The 12,302-nt window shown below is 40.4% G+C and overlaps 1 protein-coding gene across 6 annotated transcripts in view; it reads left to right on the top strand.

The window, feature by feature from the left end:
• LOC119972710 (programmed cell death 6 interacting protein) overlaps nucleotides 1–12,302 on the top strand; it is a 136,282-nt gene that overhangs the window by 114,593 nt on the left and 9,387 nt on the right. For 3 of the 6 annotated variants that reach the window (XM_038809868.1, XM_038809865.1, XM_038809866.1), the window contains 4 exons: nucleotides 2,212–2,346; nucleotides 3,438–3,532; nucleotides 5,594–5,723; nucleotides 11,644–11,703. In XM_038809868.1, coding sequence (XP_038665796.1) covers nucleotides 2,212–2,346; nucleotides 3,438–3,532; nucleotides 5,594–5,723; nucleotides 11,644–11,703 — 420 coding nt within the window. The remainder of the gene's footprint in view (nucleotides 1–2,211; nucleotides 2,347–3,437; nucleotides 3,533–5,593; nucleotides 5,724–11,643; nucleotides 11,704–12,302) is intronic. The other 3 variants (XM_038809867.1, XM_038809870.1, XM_038809869.1) reach the window with 1 other exon arrangement.

Raw genomic sequence — 12,302 nt, 5'->3', positions numbered from 1 at the left:
AACCAGCTTGTTTGAATTATTTGAGGTAGGAGAGAAGACGGATAAGAGTAGTATGGTTGATCTGATGTACATGAATCTCCAAATGGCATTTGATAAAATGCTGCGCAACAGACTAGTGAGCGACTTGGAGCTTATGAATGGGACAGTGGTGCTATGAATGTGGGGTGAGATGAGAAACAGGAAATGGAGAGTGTGGTGAGCAGTTGTTTGTTTTGGACTGGAGCAAGATTTATGGTGGGGTTCTCCAGGAATGACTGCTGGACCCCCTACTTTTTTGTGATATGAGATTATAGCCTAGACTTTGGTGTACGCAGTGCCGTTTCAGAGCTTGCAGATGATGCAAGACCTGGAGGTAGTGAACTGCGAGGGGAGGTAGTGTTGAGTTTCAGAAGAATATGGACAGCTTGGTGGAAAGGGCAGACAAGTGGTGCTGGAGTGGGAGTAGCAGAGACAATATAAATAGGGATGGTGTGTGGGACCAGAAGGACCTTTAGGTATATGTTCACAGGTAAGTGAGAGTGCCAGGACAGGCTGATAGCATGGTTAAAAGAGTACCTGGGAACTTGAGCTATATGGGTGGGACATGGAATGCCAAAACAATGAAGTTACGATAATCCTTTATAAAACAGTGGCTTTGCTAGAGTTTTGCATGCATTTATGGGCACTGCACTTTGGGAGAGATGTGGATGTGTTGGAGATGGCACAGAAAAGACTGATGAGAATGGTTCAAGGAAAAGGAATTTCAGTTACAATTGGAGAAGTTGGGATTCTTTCTTGAAGAGGAGGAAGTTGGGAATAGATTTAATGGAGGTGTTCAAAGCCTTGAGTGCTGTGGATGAGGAGAACCTCTTTGTCTTGCTGGAGGGATTGGCAACTGGAAGACCGAGTTTAAGGTGATTGGCAAAAAATGCAATATGACACAAGGACATTTTTGTAATGCTGAGAGTGGTTAGGGTCAGGAATGTACTGCTTTTGAGAGTGGTGGAGGCAGATTGAATTCTGGCTTTCAAAAGAGAATTGGATCATTATCTAAAGAGAAATAATTTGCAGCCTGCAGGGAACAGGCAACAGAGTGGCATTAGGTCAATTCTTGCAGATGGCCAGCACAGATATGACTGGCTGAAAGGCACCATTCTGTGCTGTAACCATTCTATGATTCTATAAAGGTCTGAAATAAAGATGAGCACACGGCTTGTCAGATAGCATACAAAAGACCGTAACAAGTTAAAAGTTTGGAGCTTTATTCCGATTGAAATGGAAATGCTTGAGAGAATGAAGACAGTAGTGTTAGTATGGGTACAGTATCTCATCTGGCTGTCTGAAATTGACATTTTTTTTAAAGCTCCTGTCATCTGACTTTGCTTCCTCACCATCTTTGGTTTAACCGTATGGCTGGGTAGTTCCTTTGAGCTACTCCCACTCCAGCACCAACGCTTCATTGAAATCCAATGGGAACCTCATTTACACGCATAAACAAAACTTCTGCCACATTCCAGCTTATATCTATTAATAATCTAATCTTTATTAGTGCCACAAGTAGGCTCACATTAACTGCAATTAAGTTACTTTGAAAATCCCTTAGTTGCCACACTCCGGCGCCTGTTCGGGTAAACTGAAGGAGAATTCCAATTCACAACACGCATGTCTTTCGGGACTTATGGGAGGAAATCATGGGCAGCTCTCCCCTTTGAGTGCTGACTGGTGATGATTTAGCCTGTGATTTACCGCACCTCAGGTGAGGAGCACGGTTAAGAAGGCGGGGCCTCCATGAATAACCTCAGCCAGTATTGCACCTGTGATGTTAGTGTCTCTCCGCATCATGAACCAGCTGTCCAACCAATTGAGCTAACCGACCCCCATGATTGTTAATAACAAATATGTTAAATCATAAGTACCATGGGATCAGCTTCCTTTTATTTCCCAGAGCTTCACACTGAACAGTTTATTTTGTGCACTTGTTTCAGAAATAAGCCAGGTAGAAGCAAATAATGGTTACATTACTCCTAGTTGTGAATTACCTTTTACTGAAGAAAAATGAGTTCCATGAGTGACGTTAGCAGCTGAATTACTGTTTCAAAATATGTATTCTGACATTGCTTAGCTCATGAATTGCTAGATCTGTCTCTTTCGCCATGTTTTAAGTGGGTTGGCATACTCTTATTGACATGAGTTTGGAACAATTAATTAATATCTTGCATCTGTTCTCTCTAGGCTGCTCATGAGGAATTTTCAAAGTCAACACAGTCAAACACAGATGCTAATCAGAGGGAAGAAATGCTTAAGAAGTTAGCAGCAGGACATGATCAGTTTGTTGAACTTGTTGCTAACTTGAAAGAAGGAACAAAAGTGAGTTTTATTCAGTTATTCCAAAATTTTTTTTAGTGTATTCATCATTGTATCATATGACAGTCATCAAATACCAACAGGGTGAACTGTTTGTAGTTTAATTTAGGTCCGTTTTGAATTTGCACAACATTTTAAAGCTTGGGCGGCACGGTGGCACAGTGACGAACACTGCTACCTCATTCACCAGAGACCTGGTTTCAATTCCGGGCTTGGGTCACTGTCTGTGTGGAGTTTGCACTTTCTCCCTGTGCCTACATAGGTTTCCTCCGCGTGCTCCTTTTTCCTCCCACAGTCCAAAGATGTGCAGGTTAGGTGGATTGGCTATGCTAAATTGCCCCTTGGTGTCCAAAAAAGATGTGTAGGTTAGATTAAGGAGTTTAATGATTTAGGGCGGGGGAAGCTAGGTTGGGTGAAGTACTCTTTCAGACGTACAGACTCGATGGGTCGAAACTGTAGGGATTCTATGATCCTATAAAATGTTTTCAAGTGGTGAACTAACACAATCATAACTGGAAAATGTCACTATTATACGACATTTCTTGTATTTTTAACTTGCTGCTGTGCAAAGCAAGATTGGTCTTCACAACACATTATCAAACTGCAAAAAAAAAGCGGTTCGAAAACTATTTCAGGTTTGATAGTTCCAGCCTTCAAAAAACAGTCTTCAAAAAGGCATGGAGGTACAAACATGATGAGAGTATGGCTGCAAATATGCCCTTTCCAAGTGTTCAGAGGGCACCATTCCATCATAGGAAATTAGAGGAACCTCAAAACAACTGTCGATTTTCAAACTATCACCTACTTAGTTGAGCCCTTGAGCACTGAAGTACCATTTAAAAAAAAAAAAGTTGAACAGAAAACCTGGAATAGTCAACAGATAGGGAGTATCTGATCAGACACTTCAAACATTGAAACGAATGTTTGATCAGCACAGACTTAACTGTCAATTCTTTTGATATTTTTCCACATTTATATATTTGCAGCACTGGGTAATTGTCAGTGAATTTATAATGGCAACATTGATATGACAAGATTAGGGAAGCCGTCAATGTATTGTCATAATAGTTTATATAAATATGTCTTCTTTGTAGTTCTACAATGGATTTACTGAAATTCTCCTGAAATTCCAAACAAAATGTTCTGACATTGTGTTTGCGCGCAAGACTGAAAGGGATGAACTTTTAAAGTAAGTGATTTTTTTTTTGTACTTTCCTCCAGCAGTCTTGGCCATTTGGGTGACATTTGTTTCTATAGATGTTCATCTGTTGTTGCTGTTAAGTAATTATTTACTCTTCTGTGATAATCTGGTTGCATGTTGCCTTACAAACAGATTGTCTGTCAATCCAGAGAGAAATTGTTTAGGTGATGCTGCTTCCCGTGGCGTTATGCGTACTTGCATTAATTCCCTAGAAGCAGGCAGCGCCCCAACCCACTACCCGCATGATTCACCGTGTAGTCTACAATGTTATCAATGAAGAATGCTGCATGGATTGAATAGATAACCCATGGTGCTGCCTATTCCCGAAAGTCTGCATTGCAGCAGTATTGAATTTCTCCCCTCCCAGTTCCAACTTTAACTTTCAAGTGCTACAACTTTTTTTATGACTAAAGTTTACAAACAGCATTTCTGTATTGCACTTGCGGTTAAGAAGAAGAGATGACTTTACAGCTATAAAATTAATTGAGGAGATGTGCATAAATATATTGGTTATAAATATGTTAGAAGAAAATGGATAATTGAGGATAATTGGTAATATGGGGATGGTAATATTGGAAATAAAAATATTGGAAAATGCAAATGTTGAATACTTCTGAGTCAGTTTTCTTGAGAAAGAAAATACCACATCTGAAATTTCAGGGCAATCTCTAATGAATCAAGGGCTGGACTCACTAAAGTTAACATAAGAAGGAAAATTACATTAGAAAAAATAATGGCACTGAAGACTGACGAGATCTTCCCAGGGATGGCACAGTGGTTAGCATTGCTGCCTCAGTGCCAGGAGCCCGGGTTTAATTCCAGCCTCAGGTGACTGTGTGGAGTTTGCACATTCTCCCTTATCTGCGTGGATTTCCTCCACAGGCCAATGGACTGGCCATGCTAAATTACCCCATAGTGTCCGACGGTTAGGTGGGCTAAGGGGGTTGCAAGCATAGGGTGGGCAGTGGGCCTCGGTTGAGTGTTCTTTCAGAGTCGGTGCAGACTTGATGGGCCTAATGGCCTCCTGCAGTGTAGGGATTCTGAGATCCCAGGATTTGATGGTTTGCACTCCAAAGTTTTAAAGGAAGTAGGTGAGGAACTGGCAGTTTCTTTAGACATAATATCCCAAAGTGGTCTTGCAAAGTAACTCCTAGTGATTTAAGAAAGACGAGAGTGAGAAATCAGAAAATGTTTGAAAGGGCAGCACGGTGGCCTAGTGGTTAGCACAACCGCCTCACGGCGCTGAGGTCCCAGGTTCGATCCCGGCTCTGGGTCACTGTCCGTGTGGAGTTTGCACATTCTCCCCGTGTCTGCGTGGGTTTCGCCCCCACAACCCAAACATGTGCAGAGTAGGTGGATTGGCCACGCTAAATTGCCCCTTAATTGGAAAAAATAATTGGGTAATCTAAATTTATAAAAAAAAAGAAAATGTTTGATCTGGGAAGTTACTGCAATCTATAATCAAGAACAGAGTGACTGAGCATTTAAAGAAATTTGAGTTAATTCGAGAGAGCCAACAGGTGAGTTGTTCATCTACAACAAACCTAATTGATTTTTTTGTGGAACTAACTGAAATAGTATTTAGCAGAGCTAACTGAAGTATAGACAGAGGTAGGACTATTGATATCGGATAAAAACAGTAGATGCTAGCTTAATTAATAATTCTCAATCTGAGATTGATTTTTTTTTTTGCTGCACAAGGATATGGAGCCCAACTAGGTAGATGGAGTTAAGGTACAGTGCAGCGAAGATCCAATTAAATGGTGGTACAGGCTCACTGGGTTGAATGGCCTACTTCTGTCCCTGTGATCCACTGGTGCAGTTGGGTTGTCAGCACCTCTCATTTTATTGCCAGACAGTGACAAGGGATGAAACCTCTTGAAAACATTTGGTGGTATGATGTAGAGTCTGCGCATACAGCTATCTCCACTACCATTTTTCCACTATGTCTGTATCTATGGTTTTATACGGCTGTAAACTTTACAGAACTCTGAACAAAAAGGAAAGCTTAAATATTAACGTTTGTAATTTTATTGTCCTTTTTGGTAGGGATTTGCAACAAAGCATAGCTAGAGAACCCAGTGCACCTAATATTCCAGCAGCACCTGCATACCAGACTGCTGCTTTTGTTGGGGGAACCACACCTGCTGTTCCAACTCCTGCACCCAGAAGTGTATTTGTAAGTAGACTGATCAAAATTTTTATGAGTATTCTCGATTGAGACCTTAAAACAGCTGCAAGTATGTACTTCATTATGTGGAGTTAAGGTAAATATCTTGGAAGAATGTTTTGGCTCGGTTGTGTTTGTTTTTAGTGCACTCTGTCCAAAATCAGTGGTATCCCAACAAGATTGTGGCACTTGAAGGCCATTCTGTTCAAATTGAATTTATGGAATCTCTTGTGATAGACCACAGAGCTAGTCATCACTCAACAAATTAATCATTATTAGGAGTTTCTGTTGATTGCAGTTATTTGCAGGTTTTTGAGAGGGCTAATAAATTGCTGCACCCAAACTAACTAGAAAATGGTTCTGCCTAATTTTAAGTCATCTTCAGTCATTTAAGATGTGGTTACTCAAGGTTCTGCTTTGACACTGATTAAAAATGCTTAATGTTTTTATGATAAACTAACTTTTAGCTGTATTAATCAAAGTATCAAATTACTAGTTTTGAATATATGACGGATTTTCTTTCAAGCAAATTTTATTTTAAAGGTTGCATTTTAAAATGCTGCATGATTGTAGTGGCTTCGAGATATTTTTGACTGCAAATGATGAGTGGGAATTTGAGGGGCAAAATGTCTTCTCAATACAGTTGTATATCCATCCATCCGTAGATGTTTGTTGATTGATTGAGCCGAATGCAGAAACTTTTCACCCTGTAATGTGGATCAATTGACCAAATTACTGGACAGTGCTCAACGACATTTCAGCGTTCATAGTGTGCGTAATGTATGATTTATGTTGCTGGTCTAGAAATGCTGAGAATGTGAATTCAAATCATACCGCAACAGTTTAGAATTTTAATTCATTTTGAGAAAAGTGAAAATATGAAGCAGAAATTGGTAAAAGTGGCCACAAAGCTATTTGGTTGTCCAAAAATCTAACTGGCTTGCAAATGACCTTCAGTGAACGAAACCTGCTGCCATTGTCCAGTTTGACCTTTGTGATTCCAGTCCCAAAGCAAATTAGTTGAGTCTTTGCTCTGTGAAGAAACTCAGCAAGTACTCCATTGGCAACTATGAGTGGGCAATAAATGCTGGCTCGGCCAATGATAGCCACAACACAAGTGTTTATACAGAAAAAAGGGATGAGTTTACTGTAATTGAACAACTACTTTTGCAATTTGGACTGATTTGACCACATTATACTTCAAAGACTAGTCTAGTTACATTGCATTTCATGCTATCATTTACTTTACAAAACATTGCAGTTTCCTCAAGCAGTTTTTCTGGGTGGCATGGTAGCACAGTTGTTAGCAATGTTGCTTCACAGCGCCAGGGTCCCATGCTCGATTCCCACTTGGTTAACTGTCTGTGCGGAGTCTGCATGTTCTCCCTGTGTCTGCGTGGGTTTCCTCCGGGGGCTCTGGTTTCCTCCCCCCAAGTCCCGAAAAACATCCTGGTTAGGTGAATTGGACATTCTGAACTCCCCTCTGTGTACCCGAACAGGCACTGGAGTGTGGCGACTAAGGGACTTTCACAGTAATTTCATTTGTTAATGTAAGCCTACTTGTGACAATAATAAAGATGATTATAAATTATTATTATCATAAAGATGTTTAGAGAGTGACGCTATTATTTTGCTGCATTTTACTTCGCTCACTGAGTTAAATCGCTGGCTTTAAAGCAGGCCAGCAGCACGGTTCGATTCCCGTACCAGCCTCCCTGGACAGGTGCCGGAATGTGGCGACTAGGGGCTTTTCACAGTAACTTCATTGAAGCCTACTCGTGACGATAAGCGATTTTCATTTTTTCATTTTCATTATTTTTTTGTGCTGTATAGTGTGTGCAAAAACTAGTTCAGTTATTCATCAGATTATAACACTTCAAACCTGCTTTGCCATTCAGTGAGATCATTGTTGACCTGATCGTGGCCTCAATTCCACTTCCCTACTTGTTCCCATAACCTTAAAAACCACTAAAGTTCAGAAATCTAACTCGGCCTTGAATGTGTTCAATGACTGAACATCCACAGATCGCTGGTGTAGAGAATTCCAACGGTTCACAACCCTCCGAGAAGAAATTCCTCCACATCTCTGTCTTAAATTGGCGACCACTTATTCGGAAACTGTTCCCCCGCAAGGGGAAACACCTCTCGGCCACGCCCCTCTCTCGGCCACGCCCCTCTCTCGGCCACGCCCCAAAACGTTCTGATTCATTAAGATCACCTCTCATTTGTCTAAACATGAATGAATAGGGCTCAACCTCCTGTTGAGCCTTTCCTCAAGATAGCCCCTTCATCTGAGGAATCAGCCTTATGAGTCTTCTCAGAACTGCCTCCTGTGCAAATATATTCCTCCTTAAATATGGAGAACCCTTTAAAATGATGGAGATCGACACCTGTGACAACGTTGGGGGAGCACACCCAACTCCTTTGCTTCAGTGAAGGCCCTCCACCAGCTCCTCATCAATCTTCGGGAACTCCGACCCTCCCAAAAACCCCCTCACCCCCTCTTGCCCGGCTGAGGGTGTCGACTCGAACAATTTGCTGTAAAACCTCCGAAACACCCCATTCACCCCCGCCGGGTTCTAGACCGTATTCCCACCTGTGTCCTTTACTTTCCCAGTCCCTCTCCTGCTTCCTCAGCTGGTGCGCTAACAACCTGCTCGCTTTCTCGCCATACTCTTATACCACGCCTCTCACCCTTCGCAACTGCCCTACAGCCGTACCCATGGATAACAACCTGAATTCCATTTGCAGCCTCTGGCGTCCCTTTAGCACCCCTTCCTCCGGGGTCTCTGTATATTGCCTGTTCACCTGCAGAATTTCCTCCACTAGCCTTTCTATCTCCACCTGCTCCCCCTTCTCCCTGTGTGCCCAAATTGAAAGAACCCTCCCCCACTGCTTTCAGTGGTTCCAAACCGTACCTGCCAAAACCTCCCCTGTCTCATTAATCTCAATGTACCCCTGGAAGGCGTCCCTCACCTGTTCACACACCTCTTCCTCTGCTAACAGTCCCGTCGATCACTGAGCTAGCAGGGCCGCTCCCTGCCCCTCCATCATCTCCAAGTGTGTCATAGATGCCGTACCAGCTCTGTACCAACTGATTCCCTCTTTTATGACCCATATCTCCGTAATGGTTATCAGATCAAACAGATTTGTTTCTGTTTGTGTCATCAGTTTATCTATCTTGTTACAAATGTTGAGTTAATTCAAATAGAACCGTAAATATTTTCTTTATACCCCATTGTGACTCTCTGCTGATGCTCTGGCCCTTTCTGCCACACTCTGGCTATCATTACTTGCTTTCCTGAACTACCTCTAACCACCACTGATTAGTTTAAAGCTAATTGAGGTGAAGGTTGATTCAACAGAATTGTTTTCTCTTTTCCCTGTGACAGTGCCCCATATATTAAAACCCATTTTTTACACACCAATATTTGAGCTGTGAATTCAGCTTGGGCCTTCTGTCAATTTGTTTGTGGCTCCGGTAGTAATCTAGTTTAGTATCCTTATGATTCTTTATTTAGGTCCTAGCTGCTCATGCTTACCTTTTTTTGGTTATAAATTTAGAGTACTCAATTAATTTTTTCAAATTAATGGGCAATTTAGTGTGGCCAGCCAATCCACCTAGCCTGCACATCTTTGGGTTGTGGGGGTGAAATCCACGCAAACACGGGGAGAATGTGCAAACTCCACACGGACAGTGACCCAGAGCCAGTATTGAACCTGGGACCTTGCCGCTGTGAGGCAGCACTGCTAACCACTGTGCTGCCCTCTGCACATGCTTACCTCTGTCATTGTTCCTCGTGGATTATGACAGTTGGATCTTTCCCTCCCCTCTCCTGCCCCAAGGAGATGTCCTAAAACCCTGCGCTGGATGGGTAGCACAGCCTTGTGAAATCCTACTCTTGACTGAGTGAACAGTGTTGATATTGCACCTACACTGTCCTCCATCACTACCATATTTCTGTATGCTGCTCCAAACTTTAATGTCCCCTTTACCATGATGTTTTCATCAGTTTGCCTGTTTTCCAAAGTTCTTCACGTTGCAGACACTTGCTGCAGATGCAGTTGTCATGGATCACTCTGATGTCTAACAGCTCCTGTGTGTTGACAGTTGAAATGCATCCCCTGTCCTATCATTACATTTTACTTAATTCATTAGGATTTCAAGTTTTGAAATATCATTTGATTTTAATTAGTTAAATGTAGTTATATGCTGCAGGAAAAGTCTCTGTAATTTAACTGGCAATCTGAATTTACCAGTATTTGTTTATATCTTGTGTATATATCAAGCATTACCTTTTAAGCCTAGCTTATCGAAGTCCCACGCACATCAAATCTCTTTGCATTCTGGTGAAAGCTACACCGATGAAGCTGCTGATGCTAATACTCTATTACTAATTCACTTATTGGTTTATTTGCCGAGATTGAAAATTTTATTTCCTGGCTCTGTTTAAATGTTTACCCTAACTTCGTAAGAGGGGGAGAAAAAGAAAAACTTACATCAACTGATCACTTAACTGCTCTCCTGTGATATTGCACTGATTTCTCTCTTCCCTTCCGCCCTGCTCTCCTGATGTTCTTGCACTTTAGATAAGTGTATTAAATGCTTGTATCTATTAACTATTCCTATGTGTACAGAAAATATTGCCATCTAAGTAATCATTCTTCATGTTTGAGCCAGGAATCCTTGCCTGATGGTGAATCAGCTGTACTTTCCAGAAGGGGTCAATGATAATTAAGTAGAAAATGTGCACAAAATTATGTTGTAGACTGGACAGCTTGAATTATAACAAGGATTGAAATGTGGACGGATTGTTAATAAAAGCACAAATAAATGCCACATGGTAAACCTTATTTAGAAGAATCTGGGAAATAAAAGTGATGAAGCTAAAATAGATTTTGGGAAGAATACTCCCAAGACGAGCAAAGCTAGATCGTTTTACTACAGTCATGTTTAATTGCTTTAAAAAAGAACTTTGAACTATTGGATTGTGGTCAGAAAGCAAAATACAGTTTTACTCATGGGATTATCACATCCTGTGCTTATTTTACCCATCCCAGCCTACGCTCTGTAATCTAGAGGCACTAAACCAAATAGTATCCAAACTGATGCTCCATCTGAGATTATTTTACTTAACATAGTGAGTTACATATATCTGCTCACTAATGGGACAAGTCTGGCCTTAATTTTCTTGCATGCACCTTTATTTGTATAATTATTAAAATGTGGTTTCCACAAATGTACCTGGAGCTGAACTAACACATTTAAAGAAAGATTCAACTTGCATGGAATTTGCTGAACCAACTAATTGTTATAACCAACTGAAATTTCCATTTCCTCCCTTGGAGACTTTTCCTGGATTCATTTGCAGCTACTACTTTGGGATATATTGACATGTCTTTTTGGGAAATCCACGTTTCTCCCATGATTAAAACTATAATCTTGCTTTCTGACTGCAATCCTACTGTTTCAAAGATTTTTGTAATAATTGGACATGGCTAGTATCATTAACATTTAGTTGTGTTGAGAGTCATCCTCGCAAATTGTATTTTTAGTCCGTCACTTCATCTCTCCCCTTCCAGATTATTATTCCACATAAAGTTGAACATGTGGCATTAATTTGTCTTTATATTCAGTGTCTGTCCATTTTGATCAACACAATCAACTTCTTGATTCTATATTTCTATAATACAACAACATTTATTTGATTGACTGCATGTATTTTTTGTGTATGAATAGATACCAGAATAATTTCCCATAGCCCATTAATGGCACATGAAGTTGGAACACGGAGGCAAAACAGCTCAATCTCTGGCTGTGTCGAGCAACATTTGTACTGGCAGTATAACCTCATAAAAGTTTTTGCTTTGTTATAATGTTGTTTGGTAATATCACTTTAGTCCCATTCAAAGTTGTTATTTTTTCCAGCCATCCAAACCTGAACCTCCTGAACATGCTGAAACTTCATCCAGTGGTGGTTGTGAAAATGTAGTTCTTTATTACTCTGTACTTTATTTTTAATACATATATTTTATTGTGTATGTGTGGTTGTTCAAGGATTTGTGCTGAATCATGATCCACAAAGTCTAAAATTGGGCTTGAAAGATGAGATAAATTCTTTTAATATTTCTGCATTTAAAATTTTTTAATGATTTGTACAACAAAAAATGCAACACTTCATTTCTGGAGAATGCATCAGATAGCTTTTATTTGTACTTCAGTAATATATACTCTTTAGATGAGCAGTTTTTATTAACAGAAATTAAATGTTGTTAATACACATCAGGTGAATCAGCATCTGAAAAAGAAAGCTTAGTTGCCTTAACACTTCAGAAACATCATGGTGAGATTAGAAAAGTATTTTTCTTGATTGACAAAACAAAGGAAAGAAAAATGGCTAAAAAGCTGCACCAAGCTAATTACTTCAAAGGAGCAACTCATTGGATTATAATTTTGCTGATGGATATTAAAATGCTGAAACTTTGAACAGATGCATGAAAGAAAAAAGTGCAAGCATTTTGTTAATGTTCTCTCTCTTGACATTTGATCTAGAGTAGTTGCTGTTATTACTTGAGGTAAGCTGCCAG

The sequence above is a fragment of the Scyliorhinus canicula genome, chromosome 10 (assembly GCF_902713615.1).
Source record: "Scyliorhinus canicula chromosome 10, sScyCan1.1, whole genome shotgun sequence".
Taxonomy (NCBI): Eukaryota; Metazoa; Chordata; class Chondrichthyes; order Carcharhiniformes; family Scyliorhinidae; genus Scyliorhinus; species Scyliorhinus canicula.
The sequence above is the reverse complement of the archived record's forward strand: the minus strand, read 5'-3'. Positions and strand labels throughout refer to the sequence as shown.